This window comes from Melopsittacus undulatus, chromosome Z (genome assembly GCF_012275295.1).
Source record: "Melopsittacus undulatus isolate bMelUnd1 chromosome Z, bMelUnd1.mat.Z, whole genome shotgun sequence".
NCBI classification, from domain to species: domain Eukaryota; kingdom Metazoa; phylum Chordata; class Aves; order Psittaciformes; family Psittaculidae; genus Melopsittacus; species Melopsittacus undulatus.
In genome coordinates this window covers 80,229,216-80,246,286 of record NC_047557.1, presented here as the reverse complement: position 1 = coordinate 80,246,286, position 17,071 = coordinate 80,229,216, and the positions used below count along the sequence as shown (strand labels likewise).

The following is a 17,071-nucleotide window of genomic DNA, read 5'->3' as shown; positions in this document are numbered from 1 at the left end:
TTTCACAATATTCAATTTACTTTTGTTTGTGGGTTTTCATTAATTCTAGGGTTTTTTTCTGTCTTACAATAGCCAGTCAGGTATCAGCAGTAATAAATGGAAAGCAATGAATGAAAAACAGATACTGTAATTCATTCTTAAAGACTTTATTAGTGTGACACAGGTTCTTAGTACAGACTGCAAAGTACAGTCAAAAGTCTAAATATCCCCAGTTTAAATCTCCGGGCTGTCTCCGTCTGCAATGCTACATACCAGAGACAGAGTTTGGTATCGACGGTTGTCATGGCCTTCCTCTGCAAGCACACAGAAGCAGTACACACGTGAGGACAGAATAAACCACATGGAGGCACTTGGCCACCTCTGTGGGACAGCCCGGTCTGCAACAGACTTGCAAAAGGCACCTACTTGTGCCTGTTCATGGCAGAGCAGGTGAACATGATGTTTGTTGAAGCACAAACAACTGCTCTACATTCCCTGCTGGAGCCTGAGGAACAGAGGCAAGGACTAGAAACAGTGCAAATTAAAATAAAATAAATAGGAGTGCACCTGTTGAACTTCTCTTTAATCTTTGCTAATGCTTGTGTACCTTTTTTATTTCCTTTGCTGTGATAGTAAGGGTGGCATTGTTACACTAGAATTTATATTTGTTCAATACAGGAGACTCCTGAAATTACAAAGTAACAGTACAGATACCACTGGAAGTAGAAACTTAAAATTTGTATCTCGTGTGTTTTTCTCGCTTTAACTACAAATAAGGCAGCATCCAAAATACCTCTCTAATTCCTACATGTGCTTGATGAAGCAGTTAATCCCCAGTTTTTCAGTCTTTAGCTACCACACCTTACTTACAGTCTACCAGGAACTGGCTTGCAGAAAGAATGCACAGCCAGCCTGAGGATAACTAAAGCTCAATATATTCCAGAATACTTAATGCATTCACTGCAATGTTAAAAATGCTAGCACATACAAATTCTTCTGAGATTTACAGGCACTATGTGGAGATTATGTGCAAAAGTCTGCAGTTTTTCTTCTTTGGCATTGCTATTATAAAATATAGTATTTCTTGCAAATATAAAGCATCCTTTCCCTCTGAAAACTTAAGAAAATTACAAAAAATGTTAAGTATATGAGTGTAATAATATTAATGGCTAGAGTGGGAGAAAAAAAACAACAAAAAAAACCAAACCTAATACAACTTAGTCCACTACTGGGAAAAAAGAAAATATGGAAAAAGACCAGCAAGTTTCACCATACAGAGACCATCCAGCATAACCATATGTTTTTTGCATGAGCTTTTGTTCTTCAGGAATTATTATCCACCAAGAGAAAGAAGGCGTTTTATGTGATGCACAAAGACCCTGGGGGGAAGAAAGGAAAAAAAGTTAAGAGTGCTTATCTTCTTTGAGAAAAACTTCACAAAATAAATCTGGGATGAATTATCAGAAACAAGTCTCCAGACAGAAAGAAATCCAGGAAGACTTAGTATCACAAGACATTTGGTATTGTTTGAAAGTGATACTGTGGTGAGGACAGCTGCCTGCTGCAGGCAGCAGTAATGATGCATCTCTGTCTTGCTCATTTGAGGTCAGTTGCCAAATCTCCACATAGGATTTTGCCACATACACCACATACAGTCACGCCTCCTCCCAGGGGAGCCAGGACCACCTCTTGCAAAACGGCTCCCCTCAGGTTCTTCAGGGTGCTAGAGCTGAGACACTCCTGGCTGGCATGTGGTGGATGGACCCAGCTCAGGCTGTGCTTCAGCCTCTCCCCTCCATGCCCCAGGAAACCCCCCAGCGTGAAGCACATGTATCAAGCATTGAGGTGTACTTAAATGAATGCCCCCATGAACTAACAGTGATGTTTAAAGACTCCAATTACTTTCTGTTACGTTACAGGTGTGATCAAGACAAGTACAAAGAAGTATGTGGCATCAGGTGGAACATGTGCATAGAAGGAGGCTGTATTTGTGCCAGGAAAGCTGAGAGCAGAGCACTGAAACTGCTCTACCTGCCAGTTTATCTGTGGGGATTTTTACACCTGCCCTGCCTGCTGTTCTGAAATTAGCTGGGTGAAGAAGTACTGACAATAGTCACTGTCCTAAAAATAGAAACAAGCAGCTGAGATGTGCTTGTTCTTCAGTAGTCTAAAAAGGGCTTAAGGTGGAAGCACAATGTCATGCCTTGGAATCCTCAGCTGCAGAAACCTAAAGGAATGCACCTACGTATAAGTATGGACATAGGGTGTGAAGAAAAATCAAGGCTTCCTCTGCCCAGGAGCACTGAGCTTCAAAGTCATTGCAGGTGTGTGTCTAACAGTGTCTTTAACCATGTCTAGGTTAGTAAAAGGCTGTGAGCAAAACTTGGCTTCAGTAACACTGAGTTGTCTTTGTGATAGTTAAGAGACAGGAAGAAATCTTACCCAATAATGTTAACGTTTAGCTTGTTTTCTGCTTTTCAGATTTGCTGCTGGAGGACTGTCCCTTTGCCTGAAGAGCAAGAGAAACATAGCATAGTAAGAAACTGCAAACTACATTTCTGAAATAAAACAGTGACAGATACTTTTCAGAAGGCACAGTTCAGACATAAGTATGATCTGCACTTAAAATGCAAAAAGTTTAGTAACTGTATTTGTAACTTCTGTTGTGTCTATGTATTTTAATTTTTCAATGAATACTTTTATCTTTCAGATATGCCCTTTTCATATCCTACTTCTGAACATCCTTTTACCCATGCTAGTGATCCAGTCACAACTCAGAATATTAAAAAATACATCCTCCGGAAAAGGAGTTAAAGACACATCCCACCCCCGTCTCAACATAAAAAATTGAGAAGTATTTCTGTTGTTCCACAAAGGCATGTATGGCAATTTCATAATACAGAAAAATACCATTACTTGAAATATGAAACATAAGATTTCCTGATCAGGTATTAACCATCTGATTCAGGCACCTACCTGCACTTATCCTGTGAGAGAACATGATGGGAAAAATCCATTTTCTGTATTTGTGGATGACAAAGGCCAAGCTGACCTTTTCTTTTTTTTGTTTTTTTTAAAGATAAATAGAATCAACTGCCTTCCTTTTCCCACCAGATTCATTCTGCATATTTCTTTATAAGTAAAGGTAGGGGTTCATTCTTTTTTTTCACAACAAATAATAATAATGTAAGAAACAGACATGCGATTGAAGGTGTATACCATAATAACTTTTAGACTGCTGCTGTTTAAAGGAGAAGAGACGTGGATCCTAGAGGCAGCCGCAGGCACATGAAGTGTGACTTGAGTATCAGCAAATATGGGAATGAAGAGCTTGTGAAGCATGCACTGAGCCCCCTGTAGAATACTATACTCTCTCTGAAAGAAACATATTTTAGCCCCCTTTTATTCAACATTTTCCTTGTAACAGAAAGGTGCTTTTATCCTATATATATGCTTACAAAAATTGGTTAAGTTCAACCTAGCCATGTAAAATTCTCCCCAGAGTAACAGCCATGTAATACAAATCCAAAATCCAGTTGCCACATTTTACTTATAGTGTATGATATATAGCCCACGTTTATTTATAGTGTATGATAACCATGATTTTCCATATTGTAACATATGTTTCTACCGTTTTAGGGTCTTTGGGTTTTCCTTTAGCCTTCGGGGTTGGCTTAGTGGTTTCCTTTCCACTTCTGTCCTACACTCCAGAGAAAAAAAATAATTACAGTTACAAATAAAATAGAGAATTGATGGCTCCTACTTCAACATCTGCCATAACACATTTTTTTTAAATGCAGCTGGTAGGGTGGGAGAGAGCTCAACACAGGATGCATGCGTGTAATTACTGCCACTAGTCCATTGCAAGGTGGAATCTGGAGCTTCATTTAATACTGGGGAGATGAGGGTACCAGAAAGCACACTGAGATAAAAAAAAAAATCTGGTATATGGGCATATTTTATATTTACTACAAAGCAATAATGTCACAGCAGCAGATTTAGCAGATTCAGTTTATAACCAAACAAAACAGCTCTTCAAACACCAAGTTTGTCTTAAGCCATATGAGGATTTGGTGTCACGGTAAGCACCTGGGCAGTACTGCAGTGGCCAGAAGAGCTATTTGGAAACACAGGTATTTCATCCCAGGAATTACATCTGATGTTAACTTCAGTTTGCAGGCTGCTGCTTTTTGACCCCTGAGAGAGGAACAAACACGTCATAAAAGCAGAGATAATCAACATTTTAAGTATGGACAAACTTGTAATTCAGTCTTGGTAACTGGGTGCCTTGTAGTATATGCTTAAAGAAATTAATGTAAAAGTTCACCTGGAAACTGGTTATGCTTCCATACATGGGTCTATCCAAAGGATTTAATTTTTGACTGCTAATATACTGGTTTGGTCAAAGATCAAAGATCTTGTAACTTCAAGCTATATTTTTCATTTCTCCTTGCAGGAAGCAGGCAGGGATAGACTGGCAGAAATCAGCAGCTCGAGAGACAACAGCAGGTGCTTTACCCAGCTAAGTACAAAAAGTATTCATCATTTTAAAAAATGTGTATCAGTCCCTCTGTCTGCAGGTGAGAGATCAGGCCACATCACATCACAGAACCACACACTGGATTGGGCTGGAAGCGATCTTAAAGCTCATCTAGTTCCAAACCTGTGCCATGGGCAGAGACACCTTCCACTAGACAAGGCTTCTCCAAGCCCCACCCAGCCTGGCCTTAAACAGTGCCAGGAATGTGGCAGCCACAGCTTCTCTGGGCAACCTGTGCCAGGGCCTCACCACAGGGAAGAACTTCTGCCTAAGATTTCATCTCAATCTTCCTTCCCTCTGTCAGGTTAGAGCCATTCCCCCTTGTCGTGGCCCTACAGACCTTTGTCCAAAGCCCCTCTCCAGCTTTCTTGTAGCTCCTTTAGGCACTGGCAGCTGCTCTACGTTCTCCCTTCAAGGAGCCGTATTTTCTCCAGGCTGGACGAGCCAAGCTCTCTCAGCCTGTCTCCAGAGCAGAGCTGCTCCAGCCCTCACAGCATCTCTCTGGCCTCCTCTGGACTCTCTCCAATGGCTCCATATCCCTCTTGCGTTGTTGCCCCAGAGCTGGATGCAGGACTGCAGAGGGGGTTTCCCCAGAGCACAGCAGAGGGGCAGAATCCCCTCCCTCAACCTGCTACTCTGGGGATGCAGTACAGCACAAGGGGGCAGTTCTGGGCTCAGGCGCACATGGCCATGTCATGGGGAGACTCTACGTATCACAAAATCTTCCCTTTTCCAAACATTTAGTACACAACAAGATGCATGAAATTTCCATCATAGTAGTAAGACAACCACTTTGGACAGTATTTTCCAAAGAGTCTAGCTCAAAACCTAAACTGAGCCACTGCAAAAAGTGAGAAACTTTCGTAGAGTAGTGAAAAACTGTTTATTTTCCAAGTTATTAGAGAAAATGTCCTACCTTTGAGTGCTGTGGTGTAGCAGGAGCCCTTGCACTCGTATCAAAGTCACCTGATAGGGCATCGATAGCTGCAGAGTCATCCACTGGCTTCTGCAATAATTTTAATTCTGAAGTCACACAATATGCAGTACTTCCCACAGTCAATGTTTCAGGGATTTGTGCCTGCTTTAATTACACTTTTCTAAAAAAAAAAAAAAAAATCCAAAAAAAAACCCAAAACGAAACAAACTATATCTGGGCTCTACACATATGTTAGGACAGAGATGTCTATTTGAGGTTTCCAAGACACACGGTTTCTTTCAGTACTGGACCTGAACATTCATGTCATTAGTTGCATATAAAAACTGCAATTATCGTGAACAGTTTATCTTCACAGAAGTTTTACCATCCACGCAGTTAATATTACTTACTCCATTCAATAGCATTTATGAGAACCTGGAATGAATCACGCCTTGAGCTTACAATGACATTACTTTTGAAAACAGATCAGAGGACACAGCATGCAACACAAAGCAAAAATACCATAAATGTTACCTCTGGTTCTTTACGTTTCACACTGCCCTTTGCCGTTGGCTTTTTTGGTTTACCCTTGGGAAGAAGAAAGATTACATCCTCACTTTGAACTGCTTAGATAAGGTTCAAGATACACGTATACTTATGTATGACATTGGGAGTTTACAGACCATGAAGAAAGTTGATTTCTTTGTTTCTTGTGCTGTGTACTCAAAGACAGTTCATGGTATCTTTTCATGGTCTGCTATTACATTTACAGTATCATCTTTCTATGTAGCCTACTGGAGAAGCAATTTTCTGATCCAAAACGTACTGATCAAAACCTACTTTTTTCTTGTTTTTTGAATTAAACGCATGCAAGGATATAACAGAGCTACTCTATCTGTAGGATATTTACATGTTTAACACAAATATGAAAGTATAGTACACACTTCCTCAGCTTCCCTGTTCTTATAAAACCAACAAGGACAGACTGGCTCGTACATGCAGATTTATGGTGTTATAAGTCCAAACTAACAAAAGTTAACAAAACTAACTTTTCCTTACCTGCTCACCTGACTCCAGAAGTTCTTGATAGTCAGGTGGGATAGTATCATCTCTTTCTCCAAGTTTGTCTCTGTGTTCAGATTTAGCCTTTTCCTGAAAGCATTTAAGTTTTTAACAACTGAATACTTATGTTAGAAATATTAGCAGACACTAGTCAAGAGTACTCAAACTTAGGGAAGAACCTTTTCTAAATATAAAATTTTTCAACCATCAGAAATAACCCTATATATTTATTTCACTGTGAAGTGTGTTTCATGCCTGAAAGTTTTAAAATTACTAGCTCTCAGTAAGTGTACACATTTAGTAAGTTAGACATACATAAACAGCAGCATGCCAAAATAAAGAAGTCATGTCAGTTTTCAGTTTTGCTTTTCAACAATATGGCTAAAAGAAGCCATTCCATACTTCTGCATCAAATCTCATCCATGTACTGTATCTTTAACACAATGCCAACATTCCTGCAATGTCTTACCCGTGAATGCATCCCAGTACCTTCAGCAGAACCCAGGGTACGTATCCACCTCATGCCCAAACTGATCAAGAGTGGCCTACACTTCTCATCAGACTTCAAAGCCAGGCTCAGTTTCAAATCCAACACAACTCGAAGCCACAGCAGCACAAGCTCTGGAGACTCCATCAAGGAGGGAAGCATTCCTTTCACTATATTTATTTTTCAATTTAAGCTGCACAGATATCTGACAAATATACCAGAAATGTCCCAAACAAAACACTTGGTTTGCATACAAGTAGGTCTTTTAGCACATTGCTGAAGAGCACTTTTGTATTTGTTAATGAAGACATTTTAACTATTTTTTTTTTACTTTTTGAACATAGGCATTTTCCATGCCTTTTATAAAGAACAACACATGAAGAAAGCTAGGCTCCTACAGCTCCACTGAATCACAGCAGCTGCTGAGATCCCACACATCAAGCATTTACTCCTCTGCTATGGCAAGAGACAATGCTGCTCAGACTGCCTATTGCCTATTTCCAAGGCAGCCAATAATCTCTGCACAGTAACCTGTCTGAGATTAATCTCCTTCTAGATTCCAGACTGAATTTATCAATGGGCATCTTATGGTGTTTTTTTTTTCCCCAGTAGCATCCTTTTTCTTAATTATTTCAGTTAGCAATTTACTATTATGCAGAAATGTGCCTGATTTTCTTATTACAGACAAGATCTTTATACAGTTATATGAAGAAAGACTGAATGAAGACAAAGCAAGCAGAAACAAGCAAGTTAAAAAATGGAACTGATTAAATGAAGACATCTGCTGATGAACTTGTCTTTTGTGGGGTTATACAAGTCCAAGTTTGACAAAAAGAAGGCTACAAAATTAATTTTTTGAGAAGACACCAGAGAAGACACCTGAAAAATAATTAGAATAACAATAACAGGCACTGAAACCAAATTATTGCAAATTTCCTGTAATATTTCGACACTCACCCCTAAGTGACTAATGTATATTTATCTAATTCAACATTTGTCACAAAACACACAAGTAATCCAGTTGGCTCAAGAGTGGCTGACATGCCTACTTTTAGGACAACATAAAAGTATGGTTTTTTTACTAGGAATCTTTCTTCTGTATCTAAAATGGCATGCCATATGCTCCTATAAATGTGTAAGACATACTGCAGTATTAAAAAAAATGTATAAAAAACTCCAAATCATCCAACAAGTAAGATAAGTAACTCAGATTTTGCTCGTTTGGGTTTTTTCTTTTGTTAGGGTGTTTTTTCAGTTGTTTAGTTTAGTTTCCCCACCAGACTGCACAAGTTTCAGAATGTCTTTTGTTACATTTACTTTGTCCACAACTGGTTTGTTCTCATCAAGGTCAGGTTCCCTCTGTCCTAGGGAATTAGACAGGAGACCCAAGGCTTCATCCATCTCTTTCCCTCCCTAACAAAGTATAAACGTATTCATGAACACAAATCTGCTGTAAAAATAATTCAATTCTCCGAGCTAATACAAGTACTGACTAATGAACTGTCAACTTCAGTAAAAAATGACCAATCAGCTCTCCTTTTGTAATTACAGTGTAGAGCAATACTGGGGAAAACAATTAAAGAATATTTAGACCTACAGAAAACATAATTTCAAGAAGGGGTTATGGAATTTATTTTAATGACTTTCTTTTGTTACACATAGGCCTAAATGATTTAATGAGAACAGTTGTATGAAAAGATTGGGTTTTGGCAAATGCCATTAATTTTGCAAACATCATTATCACTGCAGATTAGCTCTTAAAGAAGTGTCAATCTGAATTAAAACTCATTCACATTCTTATCTTCACAATATATATTGTCTTTTGCTTATTCATACTAGCTTTATTCAAAAAATGGTTAGGAAAAAAAAGCCCTTAAAAACAATAATAACCCAGGCAGGAGGAGCTTTATAGTTCCCTCTCAAATTAGGCTGGAAACACTAGTTAGTGCACAACTGCACAGATCAAACTGGGTTAAAAAATGATCCAGGCAACATGACAACTAAACGTGAGGAAGGGAAGTTCTGGTATTAAAAGAAGGTGCTGGTGCTGCCTGTCCCATCTTTAATCTTGAACTTCTTCTTTTATAAGCTTAACAAATGACTTTGCTGCTATGGTGATGACTACACTATTATTATTTTAAATGTTCTCATAATGTTCCTTTCCAAACCAGGAAAAAAATGGTGTTTTGCTAAGGGCCCAAGCCTCAAAATGAAACCACTTGCACATAGGTAACTACCTGCACTGACCCATAGAAAGGAAATGCAGACATCCTCCAATGTGCTCTGTAACTCGGTCCAGAAATTCATACTTTCCCTCCCACTCCCCTCCCCTCCCAGGGGGAACATTTTCTTTCCTCCCAGTTGCCATTAGTAGCAACAAATTGTTTAACTGTGCAATAGTCTGTATCAATAAAACTGTTTGGATCAGGCTCTCATCTCTCTTCATTAGTCAATTCTGAATTTCAGAATAGGATTTACAGAAAAGGTTGCTTACGGAGACAGAAGCTAGAGGAGCTGCTGAGCGCATTGAAGAAACTGTAGCAGCAGAGACAATGTCAGAAGAATCTGCAGAATTTTTGGCCTTCTTGGTTTTCTGAAAAAAGACAGCATTACTAGTATTACTAACACAGAGGTTTAAAATAAAAACATACATCAAATTCTACACCTCTAAAATGCAATACCCATCCTCTTTATTTCTAGGACTTTATTTTTTTTCAAAGCTCTACTTATTTCAGATTGAAACTTCTTTCTGTGAAGCACTGCATAACTGTTTTGCATCTTAGTTTGTTCATGTTCAATCTTCCCCCCTAACTACTTGGTTAAACCTTGTCATAGCTTAAGTCAGAGGCAAGTTTAATATAGCTTCAGAGGAGCTAAGACTTCACCAAGCCCATCTATATTCCCAAGTAACACTTTTAAAATTCTCAACTGCAAAGCATTACTTATGCAAGCAGCTGTTAAAAGATGACAACTAACTTACCTAGTTTTTTTCCTCATTATTAAAATCCTGCTCTCCTATTAATTTGTTGCAAAAATATTTTAAAATTTTAGTTACTGAATTTGATTAGAGAAAGCTTACATGAACTTTGAGGAAAACATGAAATATTAAGATTGTTGAAACAATCTGAAAATAAATTTTCAGAAATCAAATATACTCACCTTCATTACAGCTGGTGTAGGTGATGGTGCAGATGGAGACGGAGAATAGGAAAATCCTTGTGACAACCCCTCTAAAAGATCATTTTCACTCATAGGCTAACATTAAGAACAAAAAGAAAGAGGCTTGTAAGCATTTTCATCTACTAAAAAGTGAGCAGGTAACATGGTCTATCTCCATTTTTAAACTGAAATCTGGGGAACCTTACTGACATTTAGGTAAGTAATGAATGAAACACTCTGAATATTCACTTTTTTTACCTGGGACTTTTCTTCTGGTTTTGGTAAGAGTGGTTTTCCTTCTTTATCCTACAAAATAAAAACCCCCTTGTATTAAGCAATCTGAGAGCACTCAGCAAACAGAGAGTATTACACAAGAAAACGACATTACTAACCAACCTCTTCCATCTCTTGCTGTTATTCAAAGTGTCATTTAATAAATCCAGGTTCTGTAACTTAAAAATATCTGAGTGCTGGAAAGTGATTCAGTGTGGGATTCTGAGCTTCCCTAGTTAATGTTTCAGTTTCCACAGAAACAGCACAAGTAATAAATAAAATACCAGCCTCTATCAACACTGGTAACAATAATCCTGGACACAGATTTCAGAAAGGAATCTTTTCACAATGGCAGCTGTGGCAGATTTTGTGCAAATCTTAGCTATACCTAAGCTACCCATTTATGTCAAATGAGTCATGTGGTGATGTCTGCAAGCATACCACCTTGAAGCATTTTTTAACAGCTTTGAGCAATCACAATTTACTAATTACTAGAATACAGAAAGCTAATGAAAGATTTCAGAGCACTAATCTCAGACTTAATTACTCATGTGTAGGTACTTACATCCAAACCACTTCTGTGCCTATTTCGGCATGTAATGATAGATGTCAGATATTCAGAAACTACAAACTGGAATTTTTATACGCTAAAAATATGGCTGAACTAAACACCAACTTATAAAAATGAAATGGAGTTTCAGTTTCATCTACATATTCTTAGGAATGGAAGGAAAGTAAGAGTAAGACAGCACATTAAATAAACTACTTTTGCTTCTGTTAATCTGTACTCTGGAGGAATTGTTTCTTCATCTTCACCCAGTTTTTTGTGTTGCTCCTGTTTGGTTTTCTCCTGTGAAGGCAAAATCAAAATAATACTGATAAAAACAAATAACTACATTCCAACAGAAATGCAGATGAGCAAGCTTTTGAGGTCTTTGGTCTCCTGACTCAAATTAGTCTTTCTAATCCAACTACCAGTTAAAAACCTCAAGAAAATTAGAAGAAAGCCTATTCTCTTGAGAAAGCCTTTATTTCTCTGCCTGTTTCTTCCTGTGTATATCAGAAGTACCTCTACCTATGTCAATGGAGATCAACAGAGTTAGTGAAGAGACAACCACAGACCAATCTAAAATAGATTTATACCTGAGTCTTAACTCTTGACTCCTTTTGAAATCCTTTCAACAGCTGTCTGGGCTGTGCGCAAAGGAAGACTGAACAGAGAAATCTGTAGCCAACTTCAAAAAGCACTATCCCCTTACAAGGTATGTTGGAAGATCGCAACTAGGAAAAGGTAGTAAAGCCAGCTTTGGGAACTTCTATTTGATGGAGTTACAGCTCACTCAAAATGCTGTCCTTCCTAGTTTTGGCTCCAGTCAATACCACCTGGTCCATGGTTTGGGGTGGCAAATGGGGGTATTCAGACTGGGACTATGATCTCAGAATACACATATTTGAGTGTGTTGCTTAAGGCTCCCTGTTAAAATAGCAAGATAAGTGGCAAAAAATTGTTTTATGTATAATTTGTAATTAAAACAACTCATCAAAATCTGGTACCTTTTGAAAGAAGGTTGCTACCTATGATGTACATGTTAATTCTGCTTTGGTTCAGCAGTAAGACACTAAACAAATGCAGTTTTCAGAAGCTGAGGGAACTGTTGTGCTGTAATAAGCAAAATTATCAAGAAAATACACTCCCTGTACCAAAAGCCTACTAGTACTTCCTAAGCAAAACACAACTGGTTTCACAAGTAAATTCTGTTTTCTTTTTTAAAAAGAAAAAAGTTAAATTATTACCTCTAAATTGTTTCTAGCCTGAGAAAATACAGTAACACTGAAGATAATTAAATCAACAGTCTGTTTTTTGAGGTCTGATTGTTTTTCTACCTTAATTTTGTCCACAGCAGGCTTCTTTTCATCTGGATCAGGTTCCATCTTTCCTAGGGTACTGGATAAGGCTTCCAGTGCTTCATCTGCCACTTGGCCAACCTGTTGGGGTATTGATACAGTAAAAAACAATTCTTAGTTTGCAGTTCAGCTGCATCTGAATAAACCTTTTCACATACAAGCCACACATTCCTTAAGGTAAAAACTGAGAAGTAACCCCAAAAACAGTAATGCTTTTTTTCCTAATTGCTTTCACATACTTGGGATCTGCGGGGTTCAAGGCATAAGGAAACTTTGTTAGAGGTTGCTCTGTAAACAGACCTCTCCTTTCCAAAGACTTAATCACAGCTAAAATGTTTCACAGGGAGGTTGTTTGCTTTGTTTTCTTTTTTAATAAAATCATATATATTCTGCAAACTGGTGCAAGAATGTCAGCCTTTAATGTCATCTTCCTTCCAAATATTCAGCAGGACAATTGTTGTTTTTTTGTAGAAACTGTCTTTTCCTTCAAGTATCTAGTAAGTTCACAAGCAACATCCCTTTTACAGCTGTAAGTGCTAGAGTAGACCACAAGAACTGTCAGTTTGATTTCCCCTATTAAAGGTCACTGATCTTCCTCATTCAGTTTGTGTTTGACTTTTTTATTTTTTTTGTTTGAAAGCACATTGCCTTTGTGACTTACCTCTAAGGAGGAATAATATGAAATACTGGAACAAGAATCTTGAAAACATGTTATACCATTGCATAAATGAAGCACTGAATCTTGCTTCATTTCCAGCTAAGACTACTCACTGAAGACACAGCTGTTGCAGCTGAAGACTGCAGAGTGCAAGCTGTGGCACAAGGGACTGCTTCATCTTCATCCTCAGTAGTTTTTGCAGCCACAGAATCTGAAGGTGTCTGAAACAGAACAATTACACTACATTTTACTGATTATGCCTAGAAACCCAAAAGGTGTCTGTTAAGTGCTGCACCCACCCCCCCCCCCCCTTTTTTAATACAGTACAGACCAAGAAAGAAAAATCTAAAGGCAGAAACCCTTCAGTTAAGGCCTAACTGCCAATCCTCCGTGCAATCGGGGGTTGGGGGACAGGACCAAAACCAGAATATTTTTAATGAAAGAATAGTAACATCATCCACTCTTAGCAAAACTATCACTGTCAGCATCTTTAGTGAACTAGAAAGACATACTTTGGACATGCTGATGGGCTTTGATGGTTTGGACTGGACTGCAGGCTGGGCAGGGCACGCAAAGTCTTTTGAAAATTCATCAACAAGATCAGATTCACTCAAAGGCTGCAAAAAAAACCCAAAAAACCCCATGTGGTAGAGGTGAGTCACTGCCTAGTTTTATCTTTCCAAGAATTATATTTCAAGTACTTAGAGAGAAGGAAAACTTTTCTCATCAACACCAAAATATCTTTAACATTTATGTGCAACAAAACAACATGAGTTTTATGGTGCATAAAGAAAGAAAATAGCTTTTCAGAGTGAGTCAGTTGCTTTGTTATCAAAAGTCAGTATAATGCAAAGAGCATGATGTTCAATACTGTTTACAGGGCTACTGAAAGGAAAATGCAACCTTTTAGCTAGAAAAAGAAAATATTTAACAGAACAACTTACAGAACAACTACTGAATTATATTTGGGTCTCTGACTGATAAAGATGAAAGAGCACAGAAATACTTATTCTACCAACCACTTAATTCTTCTGGCATAAGACTTTATGATTCTGAGTTCATCTTCTGCTTTGGTTTTGCACTGGACTTTAGCCAAGCCGTGAACCAACCTCCTTTAACTCGTGCCAAGCTCCTCTTCTGGAGCTTTTCTGCTTTTTGTGTCCTTCTCTTTTGTGCTCCCTGTGAAACAGGAATGCTTGTCTCCTAAACATCAGTGCCTGCCTCCATGAGAACTGTTCTCCCTTTTTTTCCTATGACATGATTGGCAGATGTTCCTTCTGTGCAGCTCTCGCACATCACCCACTACAGACAATTCCATATCTAAGAACCAACAGACGAATTTCTAGAAAAGTCTTCTACACCACTGCCTTTGCATTCCTCTATACTTCAAGATTGAATAAGATAAATGAGTTCGCATTCATGCTAAAAGGCATGGTGTCACTCTTGCTTAGATTGGTCCTGACTCATTTTAGAAGAACAGGGGTTTCTTGCACTTATCCAATTTGGCAGCTCTCAACAACTCACAGTATTTGCAAAGTGAAGCCCTCAGTTTCTTCAGTGCACAGTTCCTTTTTTTCCCCTAATCTTTGCTTTCTTCCTGTGCATTTTAAATTTAAAAAACTTTTGTAACTTCCAATCTTTTAATTCTATCTTGCACTTCCTAGGCCACAATGGATACTTTTTGTAAAGTTCAAGTTGTTCTTCGTGATTAGGAAAATGTTCACAGTGGCTTTTTCCCTCTTTCCAGTCATATTCCTTTATATGTGATGACTAATGAAAGGGAACTGTCAAGAAAATAGAAGATTTTTCTGCCTTGCCTCTTCTCTCTCTGTCCTTCTCCAACAGACTTCTACAGAATACCTTAAACTAACACCCCACACAGCTTTTATTTGCGTCAGCAGTCATTTCTGTAATTCTCTCCTGTGGCAGTTACCTCTAAACTTCTTACTTTCTCTTCATTCACAGCCAGTGAATTTCAAGAAATCCAACTTTCACTTGACACTTCAGCAGGTTTTGCGGAAGGCAGTAAACACACAATCAGACCAAAAGACTTACATAACGGCAGAGAGAGAAGTGACAACAGAGGAGAAAACAGGGTATCTATTCACACTCTCTCAACATTGTCGGTTTTCTAACCTTAGGTTTTTCTTCAGGCTTTGGCAATACTGGTTTTCCATCTTTATCCTAGAAGTAAAGTAAGTATAATTGACATTTTCCCATTGTTTTAAGAATTTCCATACTCCATAATTATCAGCAAAACAACACAAAGTAAATGATAAAACAAATGCAGCAAAATGCATCAAAATGAATGTGACCAGCAGGGTGAAGGTGATCCTGACACTCTTGATCTGCTCTTGTGAGATGCCACTTGAAGTACTGCATGGAGTTCTGCTGTTCTCAACGTAAGAGGCACATGGAGCTGCTGAAGCAAACCCAGAGGAGGGCCATGAGGGTGATAAGGTGGCTGGCAGAACTTCCCATAAGAAGACAGGCTGAAAACGTTGGGGCTGTTCAGCCTGGAGAAGAGAAGGATGCATGGAGACCTCATAGCAGCCTTCCAGTATTTGAAGGGGGCCTACAAGGATGCTGGAGAGGAACTCTTCATCAAGGACTGCAGCAATAGAATAAAGCGTGATGGGTTTACACTTGAACAGGGAAGTTCATGTTAGATATAAGGAAGAAGTTCTTTACTGTGAGGGTGGTGAGGCACTGGAATGGGTTGCCCAGAGAAGTGATAAATGCCCCATTCCTGGCAGTGTTCAAGGTCAGGTTGGCAGAGCCTTGGGTGTCCTGGTCTAGTGTGAGCTGACCCTGCCCATAGCAGGGAGGTTGGAACTATATGATCTTAAGGTTCTTTCCAAACCAAACCAATGTATGATTCTATGTTACTATGATAACACAAGATGAAACCAGTAACATAGTTACAGGAAATCGTCTAAACAGGGCAAATTCTTATATGGCCAGGTAAATGGATAAAACAAGTAAATATGATGTTAGCACAACACAAATAGGCCAAGAGACCAGAAAGAGTTCATTCCTGTCTGTATCAACTTGCAGCAGGAATTAATTCCCTAGTAAACTATCAAGAGTTCATCTAGTAGTAAAACAAGCTTTGAGTGCAAAAGATAAACTTTTGTACTCAACAAATAGGGGGTTAAATCCCAGGTCTGTAGTCAGGTAGTCTTGAAATCTCTAAAAAGAGGGGTAAAACTACTCTTTTCACAACAGAATGTTAATATCCAGCTCTAGCAAGACAATTTTATATAGCAACCTTGGTAACATCAGTTAAACTGCTGCAAAAACTTCCAGTTCTGAACTTGATGGAAAACACATCTCAGTTCTATGTTTTTTTTTTTCACCTTGAGAAAAATCTCCATCACTTGGAAGTGACATTCTTAAAAAAAAAAAGTTTAATTTTCATACCATTTTACAACAGTGTTCCAAGGTTACATTACAAAGTGATACCTACCAGCACTTCTGTAAAGGGATGGATTTTACCATATTGAGTTTTAGTATGAGAAACAAGTAACACCACTCTTGGAGAAACAGTATGTCATTTGGGAAGATCTTTGCTCAGATGCCTGAGAAACCAACTCATGCCCACAAAGGGAAGGAAACTAGAGATACAGAAATCACCAGCAGGAAAAAGCTGCTGATTAAACACTAGTTTTGCTTGGTTTTCCCATATTCTTTCCCCCTCTGAGACAAAAGTGTCAGACACGTGCCCTATTTACAAGGTAATGAAGATACAAAAAACTTACCAACTTCGGTGTTAACCTGTATTCAGGAGGTATCGTATCATCAAGTTCTCCAGTCTTTTTTTCCTTTTTCTCCTTAGCTTTAGCCTTAAAAAGAACAAAAAAAAACAATCACAGAAATTAAAATAAGAACTCCAAAGTGCACTCAACTTCAGTTTCAAGATTTGACGGCTTATTGTTTGAAGAAGAATTGGTATCAGATAAAATTATTGCATATAGTAAGATATTAAAATTCCTAAATTTATTCCTATCAAATTTATGTGGTAAAATCATCATGGTTTAAGAAACAATGCCATATGTGAACACAACTGTACTATTTTAAATTCTAAAAATC

The 17,071-nt window shown here is 38.4% G+C and overlaps 1 protein-coding gene across 7 annotated transcripts in view; it reads right to left on the bottom strand.

Moving 5' to 3' along the window:
- Positions 1-130: 130 nt before the first annotated feature.
- CAST (calpastatin) overlaps positions 131-17,071 on the bottom strand; it is a 63,168-nt gene continuing 46,227 nt past the window's right edge. For 5 of the 7 annotated variants that reach the window (XM_034072576.1, XM_034072574.1, XM_034072578.1 and 2 more), the window contains 16 exons: positions 16,741-16,824; positions 15,116-15,163; positions 13,492-13,596; positions 13,093-13,200; positions 12,301-12,402; positions 11,183-11,266; positions 10,402-10,449; positions 10,144-10,239; positions 9,479-9,577; positions 6,495-6,587; positions 5,970-6,023; positions 5,436-5,525; positions 4,069-4,176; positions 3,611-3,679; positions 2,422-2,488; positions 131-1,358 (listed from right to left, as the gene is read on the bottom strand). In XM_034072576.1, coding sequence (XP_033928467.1) covers positions 2,438-2,488; positions 3,611-3,679; positions 4,069-4,176; positions 5,436-5,525; positions 5,970-6,023; positions 6,495-6,587; positions 9,479-9,577; positions 10,144-10,239; positions 10,402-10,449; positions 11,183-11,266; positions 12,301-12,402; positions 13,093-13,200; positions 13,492-13,596; positions 15,116-15,163; positions 16,741-16,824 — 1,239 coding nt within the window. In that variant the 3' untranslated portion in view covers positions 131-1,358; positions 2,422-2,437. Of the gene's footprint in view, positions 1,359-2,421; positions 2,489-3,610; positions 3,685-4,068; positions 4,177-5,435; positions 5,526-5,969; positions 6,024-6,494; positions 6,588-9,478; positions 9,578-10,143; positions 10,240-10,401; positions 10,450-11,182; positions 11,267-12,300; positions 12,403-13,092; positions 13,201-13,491; positions 13,597-15,115; positions 15,164-16,740; positions 16,825-17,071 lie in introns of all 7 variants that reach the window. The other 2 variants (XM_034072577.1, XM_034072579.1) reach the window with 2 other exon arrangements.